The 21,534-nt window shown below is 45.7% G+C and overlaps 1 protein-coding gene across 5 annotated transcripts in view; it reads right to left on the bottom strand.

The window, feature by feature from the left end:
* cyth3a (cytohesin 3a) overlaps positions 1-21,534 on the bottom strand; it is a 98,878-nt gene that overhangs the window by 45,619 nt on the left and 31,725 nt on the right. Inside the window, exon 1 of one of the 5 annotated variants that reach the window (XM_086001103.1) lies at positions 21,100-21,200. The exons of 3 other annotated variants lie outside the window; for them this stretch is intronic. In XM_086001103.1, the coding sequence (XP_085857229.1) occupies positions 21,100-21,130 (31 nt within the window). In that variant the 5' untranslated portion in view covers positions 21,131-21,200. Of the gene's footprint in view, positions 1-21,099; positions 21,201-21,534 lie in introns of those variants that run through there. One more of the 5 variants, XM_086001097.1, reaches the window with a different exon arrangement.

The following is a 21,534-nucleotide window of genomic DNA, read 5'->3' as shown; positions in this document are numbered from 1 at the left end:
TCAATGAAGTAGTAACCCAGGATAGGACTATACCAACATCTTCAGGATTCTCTGAGAAAAACAAAACCATGATTGGGAGGGGTGGTGGGGAAATTAAACTTTTGTCATCACTGGTATTTCCAATTATTCCCAGTCTGATTCCTGGATAAGGCACCAACATTTCCAGGATGTCTGCACTTAGTCATGAAGATATACAGTGGTTATGACCATACTGAGCCACAATACTGATTTCCCCACCCAGTGCAATTGAGGTTGTACCCTGCTTATTAATTGTGAAACACACAGAAATAACAACTTGCATTTATATAGCACCTTTAACATAGTGAACATAAGAACATAAGAAATAGGAGCAGGAGTAGGCCAATCGGCCCCGCGAGCCTGCTCCGCCATTTAATAAGATCATGGCTGATCTGATCCTAACCGCCAATCTACTATCACAGAACCATCTCCTGAATCTAACAGAATTAGACACACGAAATAGGAGCAGGATCAGGCTACACGGCCCCTGGGCCTGCTCTGCTACCCACAGGGCCATGTCCGATCCAAACCTAGACTCATGTCCAAATTCCTGCCCGCTCCCCGTAACCCTTAATTCCCTTTACTTCTAGGAAACTGTCTATTTCTGTTTTAAATTTATGTAATGTAGCTTCTACAGCTTTTTGGGGCAGCATATTCCATGGACCTACCACCCTCTGAGTGAAGTAGTTCCTCCTCATCTCAGTTTTGAAAGAGCAGCCCCTTATTCTAAGACTATGCCCCCTAGTTCTAGTTTCAGCCATCATCTGGAACATCCTCCCTGCATCCACCCGATCCAACCCCTTCACAATCTTATATGTTTCAATAAGATCACCTCTCATTCTTCTGAACTCCAATGAGTAGAGTCCCAATCTACTTAACCTCTCCTCATATGTCCATCCCCTCATCCCCGGGATTAACCGAGTGAACCTTCTTTGTACTGACTCGAGAGCAAGTATGTCTTTTCTTAAGTATGGACACCAAAACTGTATGCAGTATTCCAGGTGCGGTCTCACCAATACCTTGTACAACTGAAGCAATACCTCCCTATTTTTATATTCTATACCCCTAGCAATGAAAGCCAACATTCCATTGGCCTTCTTAATCACTTGTTGCACCTGCATACTAACCTTTTGAGTTTCGTGCACCAGGACCCCCAGATCCCTTTGTACTTCAGTACTTTCCAGTTTCTTGCCATTAAGATAATAACTTGCTCTACGATTTTTCCTGCCAAAGTGCATAACCTCACACTTTCCAGTATTGTATTCCATCTGCCAAATCTCTGCCCACTTACTTAGCCTGTCTATGTCCCCTTGCAGGTTTTTTATGTCCTCCTCACTCACTACTTTCCCTCCCATTTTAGTATCATCTGCAAACTTTGATATGTTACACTCGGTCCCCTCCTCCAAATCGTTAATACAGATTGTAAAGAGTTGGGGACCCAGCACTGACCCCTGCGGAACACCACTAGTTACTGATTGCCAGTCTGAGAATGAACCATTTATCCCAACTCTCTGCCTTCTGTTAGATAGCCAATCCTCTATCCATGCCAGAATATTACCCCCAATCCCGTGATTTTTTATCTTAAGCAATAATCTTTTGTGTGGCACCTTGTCAAATGCCTTTTGGAAGTCTAAATACACTACGTCCACTGGTTCCCCTTTATCCACCCTATATGTTACTTCCTCAAAGAACTCCAGCAAATTTGTCAAACATGACTTCCCCTTCATAAAACCATGCTGACTTTGTCCTATTAAATGATGATTATCCAAATGTCCTGTTACTGTCTCCTTAATAATGGACTCCAAAATTTTACCTACCACAGATGTTAGGCTAACCGGTCTATAGTTTCCAGCCTTCTGTCTACTGCCCTTTTTTAAATAAGGGTGTTACATTAGCAGTTTTCCAGTCTGCCGGGACCTTTGCTGAGTCCAGGGAGTTTTGGAAAATTATTACCAATGCATCCACAATCCCTACCGCCACTTCCCTCAAGACCCTAGGATGTAAGCCATCAGGTCCAGGTGATTTATCCGTCTCGAGTCCCATTATTTTACCGAGTACCACTTCCTTAGTGATTTTGATCGTGTTTAGCTCCTCCCCCCCATAGCCCCCTGTTTGTCCAGTGTTGGGATATTCTTAGTGTCCTCTACTGTAAAGACTGATACAAAATATTCATTGTGTTTTTGCCATCTCCATATTTCCCACCATTAATTTCCCGGTCTCATCCTCTAAGGGACCAACATTTACTTTAGCCACCCTTTTTCCTTTTATATAACTATAAAAACTCTTACTATCTGTTTTTATATTTTTTGCTAATTTACTTTCATAATCTATCTTCCCTTTCTTCCCTTCCCTAATCAATCTTTTTGTTATTTTTTGGTGTCTTTTAAAGTTTTCCCAATCCTCTATCCTCCCACTAGATTTGGCTACCTTATATGCCCTTGTTTTTAGTCGAATACTATCCTTAATTTCTTTACTTAGCCACGGATGGCTGTCTTTTCTTTTACACCCTTTTCTTCTCAGTGGAATATATTTTTTTTGGAAGTTGTAAAATAACTCCTTAAATGTACACCACTGATCATGTATCGTCTTACCCTTTAATCTATTTTCCCAATCCACTCTACTCAATTCCGCTCTCATACCTTCATAGTCTCCTTTATTCAAGCTTAGCACGCTTGTTTGAGATCCAACCTTCTCACCCTCTAATTGAATATGGAATTCAACCATGTTATGGTCACTCATTCCAAGGGGATCCTTTACTAGGACATTTTTAATTAATCCTGTCTCGTTACACAGGACCAGATCTAAGGTTGCTTGCCCCCTGGTCGGTTCAGTTACATACTGCTCAAGAAACCCATCCCTAATACACTCAATGAACTCATCCTCAAGGCAGCCCTGCCCAATTTGATTTGTCCAATTAATATGATAGTTAAAATCCCCCATAATTATAGATGTTCCCTTATTACAAGCCTCAACTATTTCCTGATTGATACTCCGTCCAACAGAGTTGCCACTGTTCGGAGGCCTATAGACTACGCCCACTAGTGTTTTTTTCCCCTTATTATTCCTTACCTCCACCCAAACTGTTTCATTATCCTGATCTTTTGACCCAATATCATTTCTCTGTATTACAGTGATTCCTTCCTTTATTAACATAGCCACCCCACCTCCCCTTCCTTCCTGCCTGTCCTTCCTGATCGTTAAATAACCTGGTATGTTTAATTCCCAGGCATTGTCACCCTGCAGCCATGTTTCTGTAATGGCCACAAGATCATACCCATATGTAGTTATTTGTGCCATTAACTCATCTATTTTGTTACAAATGCTACGTGCATTCAGATAGAGAACTTTCAAATATGTTTTGTGACATATCCTGAAGCGTCCTAAGGCACTTCAAGGAGCGTAAATCAGATAAAAATTTGACACAGGGCTATTTAATGAGGTATTGGGACAGGTGACCAAAAGCTTGGTCAAAGGGGTAGGTTTTAAGGAGCATCTTGAAAGGAGGCGAGAGGTAGCGAGGTTTAGGGACGGAATTTCAGAGCTTAGGGCCCAGGCAGCTGAAGGCACGGCCGATTAAAATCTGGGATGTACAAGAGGCCAGAATTGGAGGAGCGCAGAGATCTCAGAGGGTTGTAGGGCTAGAGGAGGTGACCGAGATAGGGAGGGGCGAGGCCATGGAGGAATTTGAACACCAGGATGAGAATTTTAAATTTGAAGAGTTGCTGGACCAGGAGCCAATGTAGGTCAGCGAGCACAGGGGGAGATGGGAGATAGTCAAACGTTGATCTTGTGCAGTTTGTTGCTAAACTCGGGCAAGCAATTTTCACCCCTCCTGTCCTGAAGGCGCCGACCCCTCGCTGGAGTCCACTGACAGACATACTCCAGCGCCTGTCCCTCCTGGGTCAGCAGCTTATTTGGTCATGGGAGGTACAACAGCCGAGCTAGCTTCTGTCCTCACGTACACACAGCCAACGTAGTTCACCAGTCGATCAGGAGGGTCCCTTGGCTCATTTTCCCATCCCAAGTGTCAGCTGTGGCTCAGTGGGCAGCACTCTCGCCTCAGAGTCAGAAGGTTGTGAAAGGTGCTATATAAATGCAAGTTCTTTCTTTCCAGGCCAGACCAAATCCAGTTGACTTCCAATAGACAGACTATGCCCACCTTACAACCAACAACATTGCCTCTTGGCAAGATGATGCTACATGAGGTTTGCAGTATGAGCACAATCTACACCACTTACATTGCATGATTGAAACTGGAATCACCTGAGTCAGAAGGTTGTGGGTTCAAGTCCCACTCCAGGGACCGGAGCACATAATCTAGGCTGACACTCAAGTGCAGTACTGAGGGAGTCCGAGGTGCCGTCTTTCTGATGAGACATTAAACAGCGGCCCTGTCTGCCCACTCAGGTGGACGTAAAAGATCCCATGGCACTATTTCGAAGAAGAGCAAGGTGTCCTGGCCAATATTTATCCATCAATCAACATCACTAAAAAAGATTATCTGGTCATTATCATATTGCAGTTTGTGGGAGCTTGCTGTGCACCCTACATTACAACAGTGACTACACTTCAAAAGTACTTCATTGGCTGTGAAGCGTCCAGAGGACGTGAAAGGCACTTTATAAATGCAAGTCTGTCTGTATCCCAGGGGAGCCGAGGCCAAATGCAGCACCCCCCAACACCGCTGCTCCCAAGTTTAGCCAATCAGCATAGAGAAGATCAAAGCGGGGACCTTCCTTGTCTCTATGGATCAGCTATACACTGAGCCCTCAAGGGACAAGTCTAATCAGTCATTTCTGACAGTTAGTGCAAAGAGACGGTTAAGTTTGCATCAAACGGCACTGTCATAACTATCGCTGAAGAGCATTGTTGAAATAGGTCTCAGCCTTTCTGGTATTTTGAATATATTTCAGAATATACGGGGAAAGACATGAAATTAGAGAATTAGGAAGTGTATTTGACAAATGTGTGGCCCTAGGACCAAAGAATTACAGAATGTGCAGCACAGAAACAGGCCCTTCGGCCCAACTGGTCCATGCCGGTGTTTATGCTCCACACAAGCCTCCTCCCACCCCTCTTCATCTCACCCCATCAGAGTATCCTTCTATTCCTTTCCCCCTCGTGTGTTTATTTAGCTTCACCTTAAATGCATCTAAGCTATTTGCATCAACCACTCCCTGTGGTAGGGAGTTCCACATTCTCACCATTCTCTGGCTCCTAGTTCTGGTCTCCCCCACAAGTGGAAACATCTTCTCTACGTCTACCCTATCAAACCCTTTCATAATCTTAAAAGGTCACCCCTCAGCCTTCTCTTTTCTAGAGAAAAAGAGCCCCAACCTGTTCAGCCTTTCCTGATAAATTCTGGTATCATCCTTCTAAGTCAAAGAAAATTATCTTTGTAATCAGACATAAGAGTGCCCCCAATTCAGGAGAATGGTTCCACATTTATATTGAAACCCTGACAATATGTTAATGAGGTGCCTAAGATCTTGTGAAGGATCTCCTCTACAAAATTTGCTCCCAATGATCAGGGCAAGGACCTTCTTCAGGATTCTCCTGTTCCGGCAGCGCCTCAATTTTAAAATTCTCATCCTTGTTTTCAAATCCCTCCGTGGCCTCGCCCCTCCCCATCTCCATAAACTCCTCCATCCGTATAACCCTCCGAGATCTCTGCGCTCCTCCAATTCTGACCTCTTGCGCATCCCTCGACTTAATCACTCCACCATTGGTGGCCATGCCTTCAGCTGCCTGGACTCTAAGCTCTCTACCTTCGAGATGCTCCTTAAAACCTACCTCTTTGACCATCTGCTCCAATTGCTCCTTATGTGGCTCGGTGTCAAATTTTGTTTGATGATCGCTCCTGTGATGCACCTTGGGACGTTTTACTATGTTAAAGGCACTGTATAAGTACAAGTTGTTGTTTTTATTCTTCAGGTGACTCCCTGTAACCCCCAACGAAAGGTTGCTTTTTTTTTTAATTCTCTGTGGAGCTTTGAAATTAAATTTTTCCCCCACAAGTTGCAGGTACGTCACATTAAACGCAAATGCTGGGGAATTATTTCAAGGAAGATAACAGATGGCATCATTCGCATCCAACATACGGAACCAATAAATCATAATGCCAGGACAAAGCACAAACAGATAAAATTACACAGCGGCCGTATAATCATTGATCATCACCACGAGGAAACGATGCCTTGAGCAAGTAGAGAGGGGTAGGGTCACAACTTGTTAGACCCCTGTCGAGTAGGGAATGGAACACAAGCTTGTGACAACATCTGCTTCCCCAAGCAGTGGTACGTGGACAGGAAACTATTACTTGTATCAAGTATCAGCCACTCTCTGACTCACCCGATTCCATAAAAAAAATAAAAGGACAGACATACTGAAAACAAAGGAAAGAAATTGTATTTCTATAGCACCTTTTATGACTTCAGCACGTTCCAAAGCACTTTACAGCCAATGAAGTACTTTTGATGTGTAGTCACTGTTGTAATGTGGGAAATGCAGCAGCCAATTTGCACACAGCAAGCTCCCACAAACAGCAATGTGATAATGACTAGATAATCTGTGTTTTTAGTGATGTTGATTGAGGGATAAATATTTGCCAGGACACCGGGGAGAACTCCCCTGTTGTTCTTCAAAATAGTGCCATGGGATCTTTTATGTACACCTGAGAGGGCAGACGGGGGTTCGGTTTAACGTCTCATCCGAAAGACAGCACCTCAGAGTGTAGCACTCCCTCAGTACTGCACTGGGAGTGTCAGCCTAGACTTTTGTGCTCAAGTCTCTGGAGTGGGACTTGAACCCACAACCTTCTGACTCAGAGGCAAGTGTGCTACCTACTGAGCTGACTCAGCCAAAAGTGCCTTTAAATCAATCACTGTCACTGCAATGCATCTACTGTATTTTCAGGGGCTTTTTCCCCCTCCTTCTCCTCTTCCATTTGAAAACCAAAACACAGTAATCATTTGCTCCCTCTTTTTTTTTTCCAATCTCTACAACATTCCTCAGCCAACAGTCCCATCAATTAATTCAGGCCTCCGCTAATAGCAAATAGCCACAGTGAGGTACACATTTAACACAAGAACATAAGAATTCGGAGCAGGAGTCGGCCATTCGGCCCCTCGAGCCATTCAAGAAGATCATGGTTGATCTTCGACCTCAACTCCACTTTCCAGCCCGATCCCCATATCCCTCGAGTCCAAAAATCAGCCTTGAGTATACTCAAAGACTCAGCATCCACAGCCCTTTGGGGCAGAGAATTCCAAAGATTCCAACCCTCTGAGTGAAGAAATTCCTCCTCATCTCAGTCCTAAATGGCCGACCCGTTATCCTGAGACTATGACCCCCAAGTCCTAGGGGAAACAACCTCTCAGCATCTACCCTGTCAATCCCCCTCAGAGTCTTGCATGTTTCAATGTGATCACCTCTCATTCTTCTAAACTTCAGAGCATATAGGCCCAATCTACTCAATTATCTCCTCATGGTCAACCCTCTCATCCCAGGAATCAATCCAGTGAACCCTTGTTGCACCGCTTCCAAGGCAAATATGTCCTTCCTCGGATAAGGAGACCAAAACTGTGCACAGTACTCCAGGTGTGGTCTCACCAAAGCCCTGTACAATTGTAGCAAGACTTCCTTACTCTTATACTCCAACCCCCTTGTAATAAAGGCCAACATGCCATTTGCCTTCTTAATTGCTTGCTGTACCTGTATGCTAGCTTTCTGTGTTTCCGGTACGAGGACACCTATCCCACCCACCTCCCTGGGGTGGATTTGGGGGGTGGGAGGGGGAGGGGAGGAAGTGAAGGGTTTGATAGAATAAAGAAGGAAAATCTGTTTCCACTGGCAGGAGAGACGGTAACCAGAGGACACAGATTTAAGAGAACATAAGAAACAGGAGCAGGAGTAGGCCATATGGCCCATTGAGCCTGCTCCGCCATTCAGTAAGATCATGGCTGATCTTTGACCTCAATTCCACTTTCCCGCCCTATTCCCCAAAGATAATTGGCAAATGAACCAGAGGGAAGAAGGGGAGGGTTTTTTTTACGCAGCGAGTTGTGATGATCTGGAATGCGCTGCCTGAAAGGGTGGTGGAAGCAGATTCAATAGTAACTTTCAAAAGGGGAATTGGATAAATACTTGAAGAGGAAACATTTGCAGGGCTGTGGGGAAAGAGCAGGAGCAGTGGGACTATTTGGAGAGCTTTTTCAGAGAGCTGGCATGGACACGTTGGGCCGAAGGGCCTCCTTCTGTGCTGCAGGATTCTAGGAGTCCTGGGTAGGGAGGCTTCTGGTCTCAGATTCACAAACAACCTTTCTGGGAATTGGTCGAGGCAAACTAGTGTCTCGTCACTGCACGGCACAAGGTATAACGGAAGCTTCTGGATCTCCTGCTGGCAAAACCCAGCCAGAGTGACATATCCAGTAAAGTCGGTCTCGGCTAGTTCCCAGCACACGGAGTGGAGATCGGCGTCCCTCCTTCTCCTGGATATGAATGCCAGTGCGGTCCTACACAATTAAAAAGTTCCCTGCTGGGCTGGAACTCAAATCCCAGACATTAGTGAGCGTCCTGATAACTGCACTGGGTCAGCCTGTAGGAGTGGAACAAGATGTTGCTCTTGCATCTGTACACAATTTAAAAAGCATCACACGCTGTGTCTGTAAACCAACCAAAAAGAAAAAAATTGGGTTTGCCAAACATTTCATTTAAAATGGTCCACGGTTTATATGACAATGCCCCAGCGCTACTTCGGAAACAAACCCCCCCTCTCCCTGGAACAAGCTCCCTCTAGCTGTCCGAGTAGACCTTCTCCAACCCCTGAAGCAGGGCCCAACACTACTTCTGACCCCATGCATTGGGGGGGGGGGGGGGGGGGAAAAGAGAGAAGGGGGGCAGGAAAGTCATATCTGGAAGAATGCAACGACAAAGCCTCAGCAAGAGTGCAAAAATAAAATGTAGTTGATGTGCCTTCAATAACCACAAAACTAGAAGTTATAGACTTTAACAAGTTGGCTTTTAATCACTAAGATCAGAGCTAACATCTCAACACACTGACTGGCTCGCAGGAATGAGTCATACAGATCCTGGGATCTTTATGTAAGAGGAGTCAGGGGCGGAGCCAAGAGCCAAGACCTGGAACCTTCCAGGTTAGTCAGGAAAGAGGAAGTGAAACTATACACCGTGTGGGGGAGGGTAATATACATGAGTGCAAAACGAATACAGGCAAGAACGAATACAGGCAAGACAAACAGATTTCATTACATTCACCCCTTCTTTAGATTTAGTCCATCGGGGTGATGTTTCTTAAAAGTTGGTATAAGTGAGTCTGTCAGGAGATTTTGCGGTTCTCAGTGATCGGCGCAAAGCCGGTTGGGGTGCCTCTAGGGGAGTGGATTCTGGTTCCTCCGCTGTCCGGGCCTCCGCAGTGTCTTCCAGGTTATCTGCAGTGTCCTCCAGGTTAAAGTTGGGTATTGATACCTCTGGGCGTCCTGTCTCTTTTTGGTGTAGGTCTTCCTCGGGTAGTCTCTCATCGTTCTCTCCGCTCCCCTAGGGAGCGAGGTCTTTTATGGAAACAGTGTCCTCTCGCCCGTCAGAGTATTCGATATAGGCGTACGGAGGGTTTGCATGGAGGAGCTGTACCTTTTCCACAAGGGGGTCCGTTTTATGGCCTCTCACGTGCTTCCGCAATAGTACTGTCCCCGGAGACGTCAGCCACGCGGGTAGAGCTATGCCCGAGGTCGATTTCCGGGGGAAAACGAACATCTTTTCGTGAGGGGTAGCGTTAGTGGCAGTACATAACAGAGACCTTATGGAGTGGAGCACGTCTGGGAGGACTTCCTGCCAGCGGGAGGTCGGAAGGCCTTTTGACTTTAAGACTAATGTGACAGCCTTCCAAACAGTAGCATTCTCCCTTTCCACTTGCCCATTACCCCGGGGGTTGTAGCTAGTGGTTCTGCTAGTGGCTATCCCCTTTGAGAGCAAGAACTGGTGCAGTTCGTCACTCATAAATGACGTCCCCCTATCGCTGTGTATGTAGTTCGGCATGCCAAACATGCAGAATAGATTACCGAGACACTTGATGACCGTGGCACTGGTCATGTCTGGGCAGGGAATGGCGAAGGGGAAGCGGGAATATTCATCGATGATATTGAGGAAGTATACGTTACGGTCGGCAGAGGGAAGGGGTCCCTTGAAGTCCAGACTTAGGCGCTCGAATGGCCGTGTGGCTTTGATAAGGTGTGCACGGTCAGTCCTGTAGAAACGAGGCTTGCATTCCGCACAGATGCGGCAGGCTCTGGTCATTGCCCTGACCTCCTCGATGGAGTGGGGCAGATTGCGGGACTTTATAAAATGGTATAGTCGGGTGACCGAGGTCGTTGTGGAGACCCTGTAATTTGTCCGTATGAATGCTGGCACACATTCCCCGCGATAGGGCGTCTGGGGGTTCATTAAGGGCTCCCGGCCTGTACATAATATCATAGTCGAACGTGGATAGTTCAATCCTCCACCTGAGTATTTTGTCATTCTTGATTTTCCCCCTTTGTTTGCTATTAAACATGAAAGCCACCGACCGCTGGTCGGTGAGCAGGGTGAAACGTTTGCCGGCTAGGTAGTGTCTCCAGTGCCGCACTGCCTCCACTATAGCCTGTGCCGCCTCCTCGACAGAAGAGTGCCTGATTTCAGGTCCCTGAAGGGTTCGGGAGAAGAAGGCCACAGGTCTCCCAGCCTGATTGAGGGTCGCAGCTAAAGCAAAGTCTGACGCATCGCTTTCGACTTGAAAGGGAATGCTTTCGTCCACTGCACACAGTGCAGCCCTTTCAATGTCCTGTTTGATACTGGTGAAAGCCTCCCGAGCTTCAGCTGATAGTGGGAAGGATGTCGATTTAATGAGGGGTCGGGCCTTATCAGAGTAATTGGGCACCCATTGGGCATAATACGAAAAAAATCCCAGGCACCTTTTTAAAGCTTTGGGATTGTGTGGCAGGGGCAGTTCCTTTAGGGGGCGTAATCGGTCAGGGTCCGGTCCAATTACCCCATCTTCCACCACACAGCCGAGGATACAGAGACGGGTTGTGTTGAAGACACATTTGTCTTCGTTGTAGGTTAGATTCAGCTTTAGGGCAGTTTTTAAAAATCTCGCAAGATTTAGATCGTGGTCTTGCTGGTTGTGCCCGCAGATAGTGACATTGTCCAGATAGGGGTAGGTAGCTTGTAGTTTATTCTCGTCAACCATGCGGTTCATCTCACGTTGGAAGACCGAGACCCCATTTGTTACCCCGAAGGGCACTCTGAGAAAATGGTAGAGGCGTCCGTTCGCCTCAAAGACGGTGTATGGGCGGTCCTCCGTTCTAATGGGGAGCTGGTGATACGCGGATTTGAGGTCGATAGTCGAGAAGACTCGGTATTGCGCGATCTGGTTGACCATTTCTGATATGCGGGGTAAAGGGTAGGCGTCCAGCTGGGTATAAATACTAACAGTCTGGCTGTAGTCAATTACCATCCGTTTCTTTTCGCTATTTTTAACTATGACTACTTGGGCACACCACGGACTGGTACTGCATTCAATAATGCCTTCCCGCAGGAGTCTGTCCACTTCCGCCTTGATAAAATGTCTGTCTTCCAGACTGTACCATCTACTTTTGGTCACTATGGGCCTACAGTTCAGAGCGAGATTAGCGAATAAAGAGGGCGGGCTGATTTTTAAGGTTGATAGGCCACAGACTGTGAGTGGCGGCTGGGACCCGCCATATGCTAGCGTGACACTTTCGTGGTGGCACTGGAAGTCCAGGCCCAAGATTACATTAACACAGAGTTCTGGCATCACGAGGAGTTTAAAATCCTTGTAGTCCGTGCCTTTTACAGTCAGTGTTACCACACAGTAGCCCAAAATGTCCGAAGTGTGGGGCTTAGCAGCCATAGCAATTCTGCGCCGTGTAGGGGTTACCGTTAATGAGTGCTGCCGTACCAGGCTAGGGTGGATAAAACTCTCGGTACTTCCACAGTCAATTAAACATTTCGTTAAATTCCCGTTTACCTGTATGTCCATCATGGATTTTGTCAACGGGTGTGGCCTGGATTGATCCACCGTGATCGAAGCCACTGTTGGGCCCTGGGCGGCCGTTGAGTCGGGAAAAGATGGCGGATCCCAAGATGGCAGCCCGCACGGCACGCACGAGGCGGTGACGGAGTTGGAAATCGGATTCCCCCTGCAGACTTTGCTAAAATGCCCCTTTTTCTTACATTTGAAGCATGTAGCGTCCTTCGCTGGGCATCGTTGTCTGGGGTGCGTGGCCTGGCCGCAGAAGTAGCATTTCGATCCTCGAGACATTGCCGCTGTAGTAGGACTCCTGGGTGAACTTCTGTGTGGGGACTCCGGCGGTGTAGAGCTGGTCTGAGACCTGGATGGGGAAGATGGCTGATTCCAAGATGGCGGCCTGCTCGGCGCGCACGAAGTGGTGAGGGCCGCATGGCCGGAAGAATAAGAGTCAGAGTTTTTCTGGGCCACGTCCAGCGATCGCGCAGTGGCCACTGCCTTTTTAAAGTCCAGGACCTCCTTCTCCAGCAGTCTCTGCCGGATATAATTCGATTTGAGGCCCGTGATGAAGGAATCGCGGACCAATTCGTCAGAGTACACGTTGGCCGTCACGGCCTTGCAGTTACAGTCCCGGACCAAGTCCTTTAGGCCCTGTAAGAAATCGTCCATTGATTCCTCAGGTCGCTGCCTGCGTGTAGCCAGCAGATGTCTGGCGTACACTTCGTTTACTGACCTCTGGTATTGGGCCTTCAGGATAGTGATGGCCTCTGTGTAAGAGGTGGCGTCCCGGATGAACGAATAAATCCGATGATTAACGCGAGTAGTCAGTAGACTCAGTTTATCTACCTTGCTAGCGGATGAGGCCCCCGCGAAGAGTTCGAAGCATTTGAGCCAGTGTCCAAATTGATTTGATGCTTCAGCAGAATGTGGATCCAAGTCCAGACGCTCTGGTTTTAGGAGTCGATCCATCCTAGTATTCTTTAGTGATTAAAATTGATGTGCCTTCAATAACCACAAAACTAGAAGTTATAGACTTTAACAAGTTGGCTTTTAATCACTAAGATCAGAGCTAACATCTCAACACACTGACTGGCTCGCAGGAATGAGTCATACAGATCCTGGGATCTTTATGTAAGAGAAGTCAGGGGCGGAGCCAAGAGCCAAGACCTGGAACCTTCCAGGTTAGTCAGGAAAGAGGAAGTGAAACTATACACCGTGTGGGGGAGGGTAATATACACGAGTGCAAAACGAATACAGGCAAGAACGAATACAGGCAAGACAAACAGATTTCATTACAGTAGTTTTTAAAAAGAAACGTTACAAATCAAGAGCCAACCACCACTGCCAATCCTCACCACCAGCTTCAAAGGACTTGGCAATAAACAGAAAATAAGTTGTCTAAATAGCTGGCGGGGGGTGGGGGGGAAATCCTTCATTTCCCGATTTAATGTTTGTAAATGTCAGCTGCGCAAATAGAATCACAGATTAAAATCGTACAGCACAGAAGGAGGCCCTTCAGCCCATCGTGTCCATGCCAGCTCTCTGAAAGAGCTCTCCAATTAATCCCACTGCTCCTGCTTTTTCCCCATAGCCCTGCAAATGTTTCCCTTTCAAGGCCCCAAGTTCTGGAATTCCCTGCCTAAATCTCTCTTCTCCTTTAAGACGCTCCTTAAAACCTACCTCTTTGACCAAACTTTTGGTTACCTGCCCTAATTTATCCTAATGTGGTTCAGCGTCAAATTTTTTCGTCTTATAATACTCCTGTGCAGCACCTTGGGACGTTTTACTACTTTAAAAGTAGCTATATAAATACAAGTTGTTGTATTTATCCAATTCCCTTTTGAAAGTTACTACTGAATCTGCTTCCACCGCCCTTTCAAGCAGTGTGTTCCAGATCACAACAACTCGCTGCGTAAAAAAACTTCTCATCTCCCCTCTGGTTCTTTTGCCAATTACCTTAAATCAGTGCCCTCTGGTTACCGACCCTCCTGCCAGTGGAAACAGTTTCTCCTTATTTAATCTATCAAAACCCCTCATGGTTTTGAACACCTGTATTAAATCTCCCCTTAACCTTTTCTGCTCTAAGGAGAACAATCAATTAAACAGGAATCCGTTCACTCACTTTATTAACCTACATTACAACAGTGACTACACTTCAAAAGTACTTCATTGGCTGTAAAGCGCTTTGGGACGTCCGGAGGTCCTGAAAGGTGCTGTAGAAATGCAAGTCTTTCTTTCTTTATGAATTACTGGGCCTTTTGCTCAGGGACATCTTCCAGATCCAGGCCACAAACACTTCACACTTTGGGTACATCAAAAAAATGAAAAATTTGAAACGCAACTCACTCCAAGCATGCAAGAGTGAAAAACTTGCATTTTCAGTATTTAAAGTAGCACTGAAGCAACGTGCTCCCAGACAAATTACAAACACAACTCTACTAATTTTAGAGCGGGTTCATCTCCAAATCCAAAATCGTTTCCCAACCATTTTTGCAGACTATCACTTGTTGTGAACAGGTGACCTGATTTTCTTTCCCTCCTCTTCCACTTCGCAAATGATTAAGCTCGCTACGCTGCAGTATTATAAAAAAAACTGTAAACATAGCTTCCAACAGTCTAGCCCCACAGAAATTCAGCAAAGAACATAAGAATTAGGAGCAGGAGTAGGCCATTCGGCCCTTCTAGCCTGCTTCACCATTCAATAAGATCATGGCTGATCTTCGACCTCAACTCCACTTTCCTGCCCGATCCCCATATCCCTCGATTCTCCTAGAATCCAAAGATCTATTGTAGGGGTTTGCAAAATCCCCATAATCCTTGAAGATCGGAAAATATTGGTCCACATCGTGGACGAAGAATTACGTGATTTGAATTGCCTCTGGGTTGGACAGTGTTTTTAAAACATACCCAGAATCGTGAAAGGCTGCGTTGGGCAGAGCAGCACTTGGGCAACATCAGGATCCAAGACAGTACATTTTATTAAAAATCATACTTTTGAGTTTTGAACTGTGTATATTGTAAAAGGGGTTTAAAAAATGGCCGTCAGAAAGCATGGCCAAAAGAAAAAAAAGCAGCTCGCAGCTCATGGACTATGTCTGTGAAAAGGTGGGACGATCAAATACAGTGGCAGTCAGACCTGCCAATCAAAGGGAGTTCCCTTCTCAGAAGCAATCGATGTTGGTTTATTGACTTAAGGGATTAACCCACTTGAACTAAACCGCAGAACAATCAGCTCTGTTTACACAGCAATCTAGCCCCATTTCAACATCACTTACACACAATGGATACATCTAAACCCTGGAAAAAGGACTTTGATAGGGGACAGATCAGTATGGATGGGTTTGAATCACCCATCACTCAGAACAATAGGGCAGTTGGATTCCCTTTTGTTTTAGCCCAGGTGAACTCCGGATGTGGGCGGGTACACTTCGGCCCCAGAGTGCAGACACATTAAACCACTCAAACCCATTTGGGTTAGCCAATCACGGTCCTTCTCTTGTATATTGGAACTTTTGTGTGCAAATTTTGCACACAGACCCTTTTATTTTTTCAGCGCCAAGCAGCAGGAGTTGGCAGGATATAAAAGATAGCTCCTGAGAAGCTATCTCTCTCTCTCTTACTTCGCTGGACCCCAGGTGAGCAGGTTTCTGACTCCTCAGCAAGGCAACCTAGTAAGGAGTTAGGGGATGGTAATTTAGGGGAAATTGCTAAGATTGTTTAATCAATATTGTAGCCATTAATCCCTTATTTTTGCCATCTGCCTTCCCCCATTTAAGCAATTTTACTGTAATCACTGTGTTCGTGTGGTATAGTTTAAAATTTGATTACAGTTTCTTTAGTTAATAAAGTTTGACTTTCTCACACCCAGACCAGTTGTCCGTTTTAATACATCATTGATTATAAGCCCTCCAGTCAAAACTGGAAGGTGGGGTAGCGATTCAAAACCGCTGTTTAAATTGGTTTACAGTGTAGCAGCAAAAGGCTGCCTGACCAGGTGAATTACCGTAAACCAGGTAAAAGGTTGGAATTGGTCAGAGTGCAGGCAAAGGCTGCTGACCAGGTAAATTACCATAAACCACAGAAAAGATGCCCCCCTACACTATCTATCTCAGCCTTGAATATATTCAATGACTCAGCATCCACAGCCCTTTGGGGTAGAGAATTCCAAAGATTCACAACCCTCCGAGTGAAGGAATTTCTCCTCATCTCAGTCTTAAATGGCCGACCCCTTATCCTGAGACTATGCCCCCTAGTTCTAGACACTCCAGCCAGGGGAAATAACCTCTCAGCATCTACCCTGTCAATCCCCCTCAGAACCTTATATGTTTCAATGAGATCACTTCTCATTCTTCTAAACCCCAGAGAGTATAAGACTATTCTACTCAATCTCTCCTCATAGGATAAACCTCTCATCCCAGGAATCAATCCAGTGAACCTTCATTGCACTGCCTCCAAGGCAAGTATGTCCTTCCTCAGGTAAGGAGGCCAGAACTGTGCACAGTACTCTAGGTGTGGTCTCACCAAAGCCCTGTACAATTGTAGCAAGACTTCCTTACTCTTATACTCCAACCCCCTTGTAATAAAGGCCAACATGCCATTTACCTTCCTAATTGCTTGCTGTACCTGCATGCTAACTTTGTGTTTCCTGTACGAGGACACCCAAATCTCTCCGAACACCAACATTTAATCGTTTCTCACCATTTAAAAAAAATATTCTGTTTTTCTATTCTTCCTACTAAAGTGAATAACCTCACATTTTCCCACATTATACTCCATCTGCCACCTTATTGCCCACTCACTTAACCTGTCTAGATTCCTTTGCAGGCTCTTTGTGTCCTCCTCACAGCTTACTTTCCCACCTAGTTTTGTATTGTCAGCAAACTTGGATACATTGCACTTGGTCCCTTCATCTAAGTTATTAATATAGATTCTAAATAGCTGAGGTCCAAGCCCTGATTCTTGCAGCACCCCACTAGTTACAGCCTGCCAACTTGAAAATTACCTGTTTATCCCTACTGTTTTCTTACGTTAACCAATCCTCTATCCATGCTAATATATTACCCCCAACTCCATGAGCCTTTATCTTGCGATAAAGAAGTCACTAGCTTGTCTATATACCAAATAACAACAACTTGCACTTATACAAGCACCTTTTAAAGTAGTGAAAAGACCCAAGGCACTAACCTGTACTCTATACCGTTTATGGATTACCTTCTGATTAAAGTCAACACTATAAAGTATATTTGAAAAAAGAGAGACCCGGTCAAGTTTTCAATGCTCGTTAACAATATGGTAAAAAAAAAACTTATTAAAATGAGAAACTGTACAACTCACCAAAACGTCAAGAGTTCAGTGACATTTAAAAGCATTTTTAACTTTCAGAAAGTTAAAGATCTGTACTTCCAAACAATACTACAACCTTGGAGAGGATTTACTGCAATGGTACCAGGGATGAGGGACTGGAGAACCTGGGATTGTTCTCCTTAGAGCAGAGAAGGTTAGGGGGATATGTAATGAGAGGTGTTCAAAATCATGAAGGGTTTTGATAGAGTAGATAGGGAGAAACTGTTTCCAGTGGCAGGAAAAGGGTCAGTAACCAGAGGACACAGATTGAAGATAATTGGCAAAAGAGCCGATGAGGAGAATTTTCTTTTGACGCAGCGGGCTGTTGTGATCTGGAATGCGCTGCCTGAACGGGGGTGGAAACAGATTCAATAGTAACTTTCAACAGTGAATTGGATAAATACTTGAAGGGAAGAAAATTTCAGGGCTGTGGGGAAAGAGCAGGGGGGAGTGGGACTAATTGGAGAGCTCGTTCACAGAGTCGGCACAGCACACGATGGGGCAAACGGCCTCCTTCTGTGCTGTATCATTCTATGGTTATTAATGTGCCACAGAAAATTATACTGTCGATGAGAATCGTCAATAGGCATTATCACTTTCAACACAAATATTATGTACTTCTATTTTATTCAAAGTCTTTCTAATCTACATACAGATTCCTTGTGTTAATGGGTCCCATTAAAAACACCGACGCCAACAGCTTAGGTTAACTGTGCTTAGCATAAATGCCCCATCACTTTGTAACAGATGTAAAACTATACATCATAACCTAATTTTAGTATGCAAAATTTTAGATCTATACAGTACTTGTAATTGTAAAGCCATTCATCTGTTTACCATTCCGCACAGTATGATTGCGATACGAGCCATTGAACCTCATGCATGTTGAACAGTTTCAAGATATCCCCTTGCACAACAGACACCAAGGCTGGGGGCAATTTTAACCTAACTCAACCGTGGGGAAACTGACGGGATCGAGGGCAACGCTGGTTACACCCTGCCCAATTTTACACCCCACTGAAGTCAGCGGAGAGCATTATCGGGCGGGGTGTAAAACCGGCACTCCACCCGATCTCAGCAAATTTGGTTAAAATGATCCCCTTCAAGACATTCCGATCGAAGCGACTTGCCTTTATGTAGCACCTTTAACAAGGTACACATCCCAAGGCACTTCACAGGGGAGAACTGCATGCTGAGCATAGGAAGAGGAGTGAGGAGAGATGACTTGCGTGATAGTAGGAGGTCTGTAGGGCAAGGCAAAGCCACGGAAGGATTTATGGAATGAGGATGAGGATTTTGAACTCAATGTGGGAGAGGACAGGGAGCCAGTAGAGGTTGGCGAGCACATGGCTGATGGAGGAGCAGGACTTAGTGCTGGGACAGGATGTGTGCGGTGCAGTTGTAGACAGTTTGGAGTTTGCGTAGGCTGGAGTTGGTTAGCAAGGAGGGTGGGGGAGAAGTGAAGATTGGAGGCATGCAAGGGATATTCATCAAGACATAGTGGTCCAAGAATTAAAGACAAAAAGGTTTCTGATTCAATCCCTGTCAGGCTATTTGTCCTGAATGGCACTGGGGGCACTACAAGAAGGAAATACTTGCATTTCTATAGCACCTTTCACAACCTTGGGATGTCCCAAAACACTTTACAACCAATTAAGTACTTTTGAAGTGTAGTCACTGTTGTAATATAGGAAACACGGCAGCCAATTTGCACACAGCAAGCTCCCACAAACAGCAATGAGATAATGGCCAGATAATCTGCGTTTTTAGTGATGTTGGTTGAGGGATAAATATTGGCCAGGACACCAGGGAGAACTCCCCTGCTCTTCTGCGAATAGGTGGACATAAGATCCCACGGCGCTAAGAGGGCAGATGGGACCTCGGTTTAACGTCTCATCCGAAAGATGGCAACTCTGACAGTGCAGCACTCCCTCACTACTGCACTGGGAGTGTCAGCCTAGATTTTTGTGCTCAAGTCTCTAGAGTGGGACTTGAACCCACAACCTTCATGCGAGAGTGAGTCTATCAGGGGAGGAAAGGATTGAGGGCACCATTGATCCCCTGCCCTGCCACATTCAAATAGCCCACTGTCGCTCTGGCGGAGCTCACACGTGAAGTATGGCCACAGGGCTAAGTCACTGAAGGCCACTGGCATCTGCGGAACTGGAACGTTAGCACAGCGGGAAACAGCACCTTTGAGGGAGGGGAGAACCAAACAAAAGCTGATGCTATAGCAAAATTACTGCAACAACAACTTGTATTTATATAGCGCCTTTAACATAGTCAAACGTCCCATGGAGCTCCACAGGAGCGTTATCAAACAAAATTTGACACTGAGCCACATCAGGAGATATCAGGACAGGTGACCAAAGGCTTGGTCAAAGAGGTAGGTTTTAATGAGCATCTTAAAGGAGGAGAGAGAGAGGCAGAAAGGGAATAACATAATTAGGAGCAGGAGTAGGCCATACGTCCCTCGAGCCTGCTTCACCATTCAAAGAGACCATGGCTGATCTTCAACCTCAACTCCACTTTTCCACCTGATCTCCATATCCCTTGATTCCCCGTGAGTCCACAAATCTATCTATCTCAGCATTGAATATGCTCACTGATTCAGCATCCACAGCCCTTTGGGGTAGAGAATTCCAAAGATTCACAACCCTTCAAGTGAAGAAATTTCTCCTCATCTCAGTCCTAAATGGCTGACCCCTTATCCTGAGACTATGCCCCCTAGTTCTGGACTCTGCAGCCAGGGGAAACAACCTCTCAGCATCTACCCTGTCAATCCCCTTCAGAATCTTGTATGTTTCAATGAGATCACCTCTCATTCTTCTAAACTCCAGAGAGTGTAGGGCCCAATCTACTCAATCTCTCCTCATAGGACAACCCTCTCATCACAGGAATCAATCCAGTGAACCTTCATTGCACCGCCTCCAAGGCAAGTACATCCTTCCTTAGATAAGGAGACCAAAACTGTGCACAGTATTCCAGGTGTGGCCTCACCAAAGCCCTGCACAATTGTAGCAAGACTTCCTTACCCTTATACTCCAACCCCCTTGCAATAAAGGCCAACATGTCATTTGCCTTCCTAATTGCTTGCTGTACCTGCATGCTAACTGTGTTTCCTGTACGAGGACACCTAAATCTCTCTGAACCCCAACAATTAATAGTTTATCACCATTTAAAAAACATTCTGTTTTTCTATTCTTCCTACCAGACTGAATAACTCCACATTTCCCCATATTATACTGCATTCCAGGGAATTCCAGCACTTGGGGCCCTGGTAGCTGAAGGCACGGCCACCAATGGTGGAGCGATGAACATCAGGAATGCGCAAGAGGCCAGAGTTGGAGGGGCGCAGAGATCTTGGAGGGTTGTAGGGCTGGAGGAGGTTAAAGAGATAGGGACAGAGAGATAGGACAGTGTCAAATTCAGATTGAAGGAAAGAGAAAACACAAGATTCATTGATTAAACCTTCAAAACCAAGCTCACCCCCACCTCCTTCATGCATTACTCCACATCCAAATCTGCATCATTGTACCCCAAATTAAAAGAGGGGTGTGTTTAGTTCAAGGCATTTAAGAATTGGTATAAACACATGAAATGTACTTGTACATACAGCCATTTAAAAAATGGAAACAGAAAAGTGTTCAATTTGTAAATCCACGACATATATAGGTATTATAAATAGAGAAACGTACATTGTATCAGCTCAGTTCTGAAGAAGCTCATTCAAAACCCCACCAAGGCAGCCACAGTGAACCAAAGTCCAAAAAGCTGAATGATCGTCAAGTTAGAGGCTCCATTTCTCTATGGTATTCGTGGGTCACGAGTACTTTGAGAACTTGGCTCAGCCGATAGAGTGGAAGGATGCTGCAAGTAAACAGGAAATATGCGAATGTTCGCCTTGGCCCGAGGCCACACTCCCCCCTCATTCCACAGCCTGACCTCCAATCATTTCAGAAAATTCCATTTGGTGTGCTTCTCTGCTGAATCTACTATGGGCTTTTTTACATGTCTCACACGCAGACTCGCACTCCCTCCCTCACACCCACTCTCTCTCCCTCCCTCGCACCCACTCTCTCTCGCCCCCCTCAACCCCCCCTCCCTCGCCCCCTCAACCCCCCCTCCCTCGC

The sequence above is a fragment of the Somniosus microcephalus genome, chromosome 11 (assembly GCF_052327205.1).
Source record: "Somniosus microcephalus isolate GS21.2 chromosome 11, FLI_Smic_1.0, whole genome shotgun sequence".
NCBI classification, from domain to species: domain Eukaryota; kingdom Metazoa; phylum Chordata; class Chondrichthyes; order Squaliformes; family Somniosidae; genus Somniosus; species Somniosus microcephalus.
The sequence above is the reverse complement of the archived record's forward strand: the minus strand, read 5'-3'. Positions and strand labels throughout refer to the sequence as shown.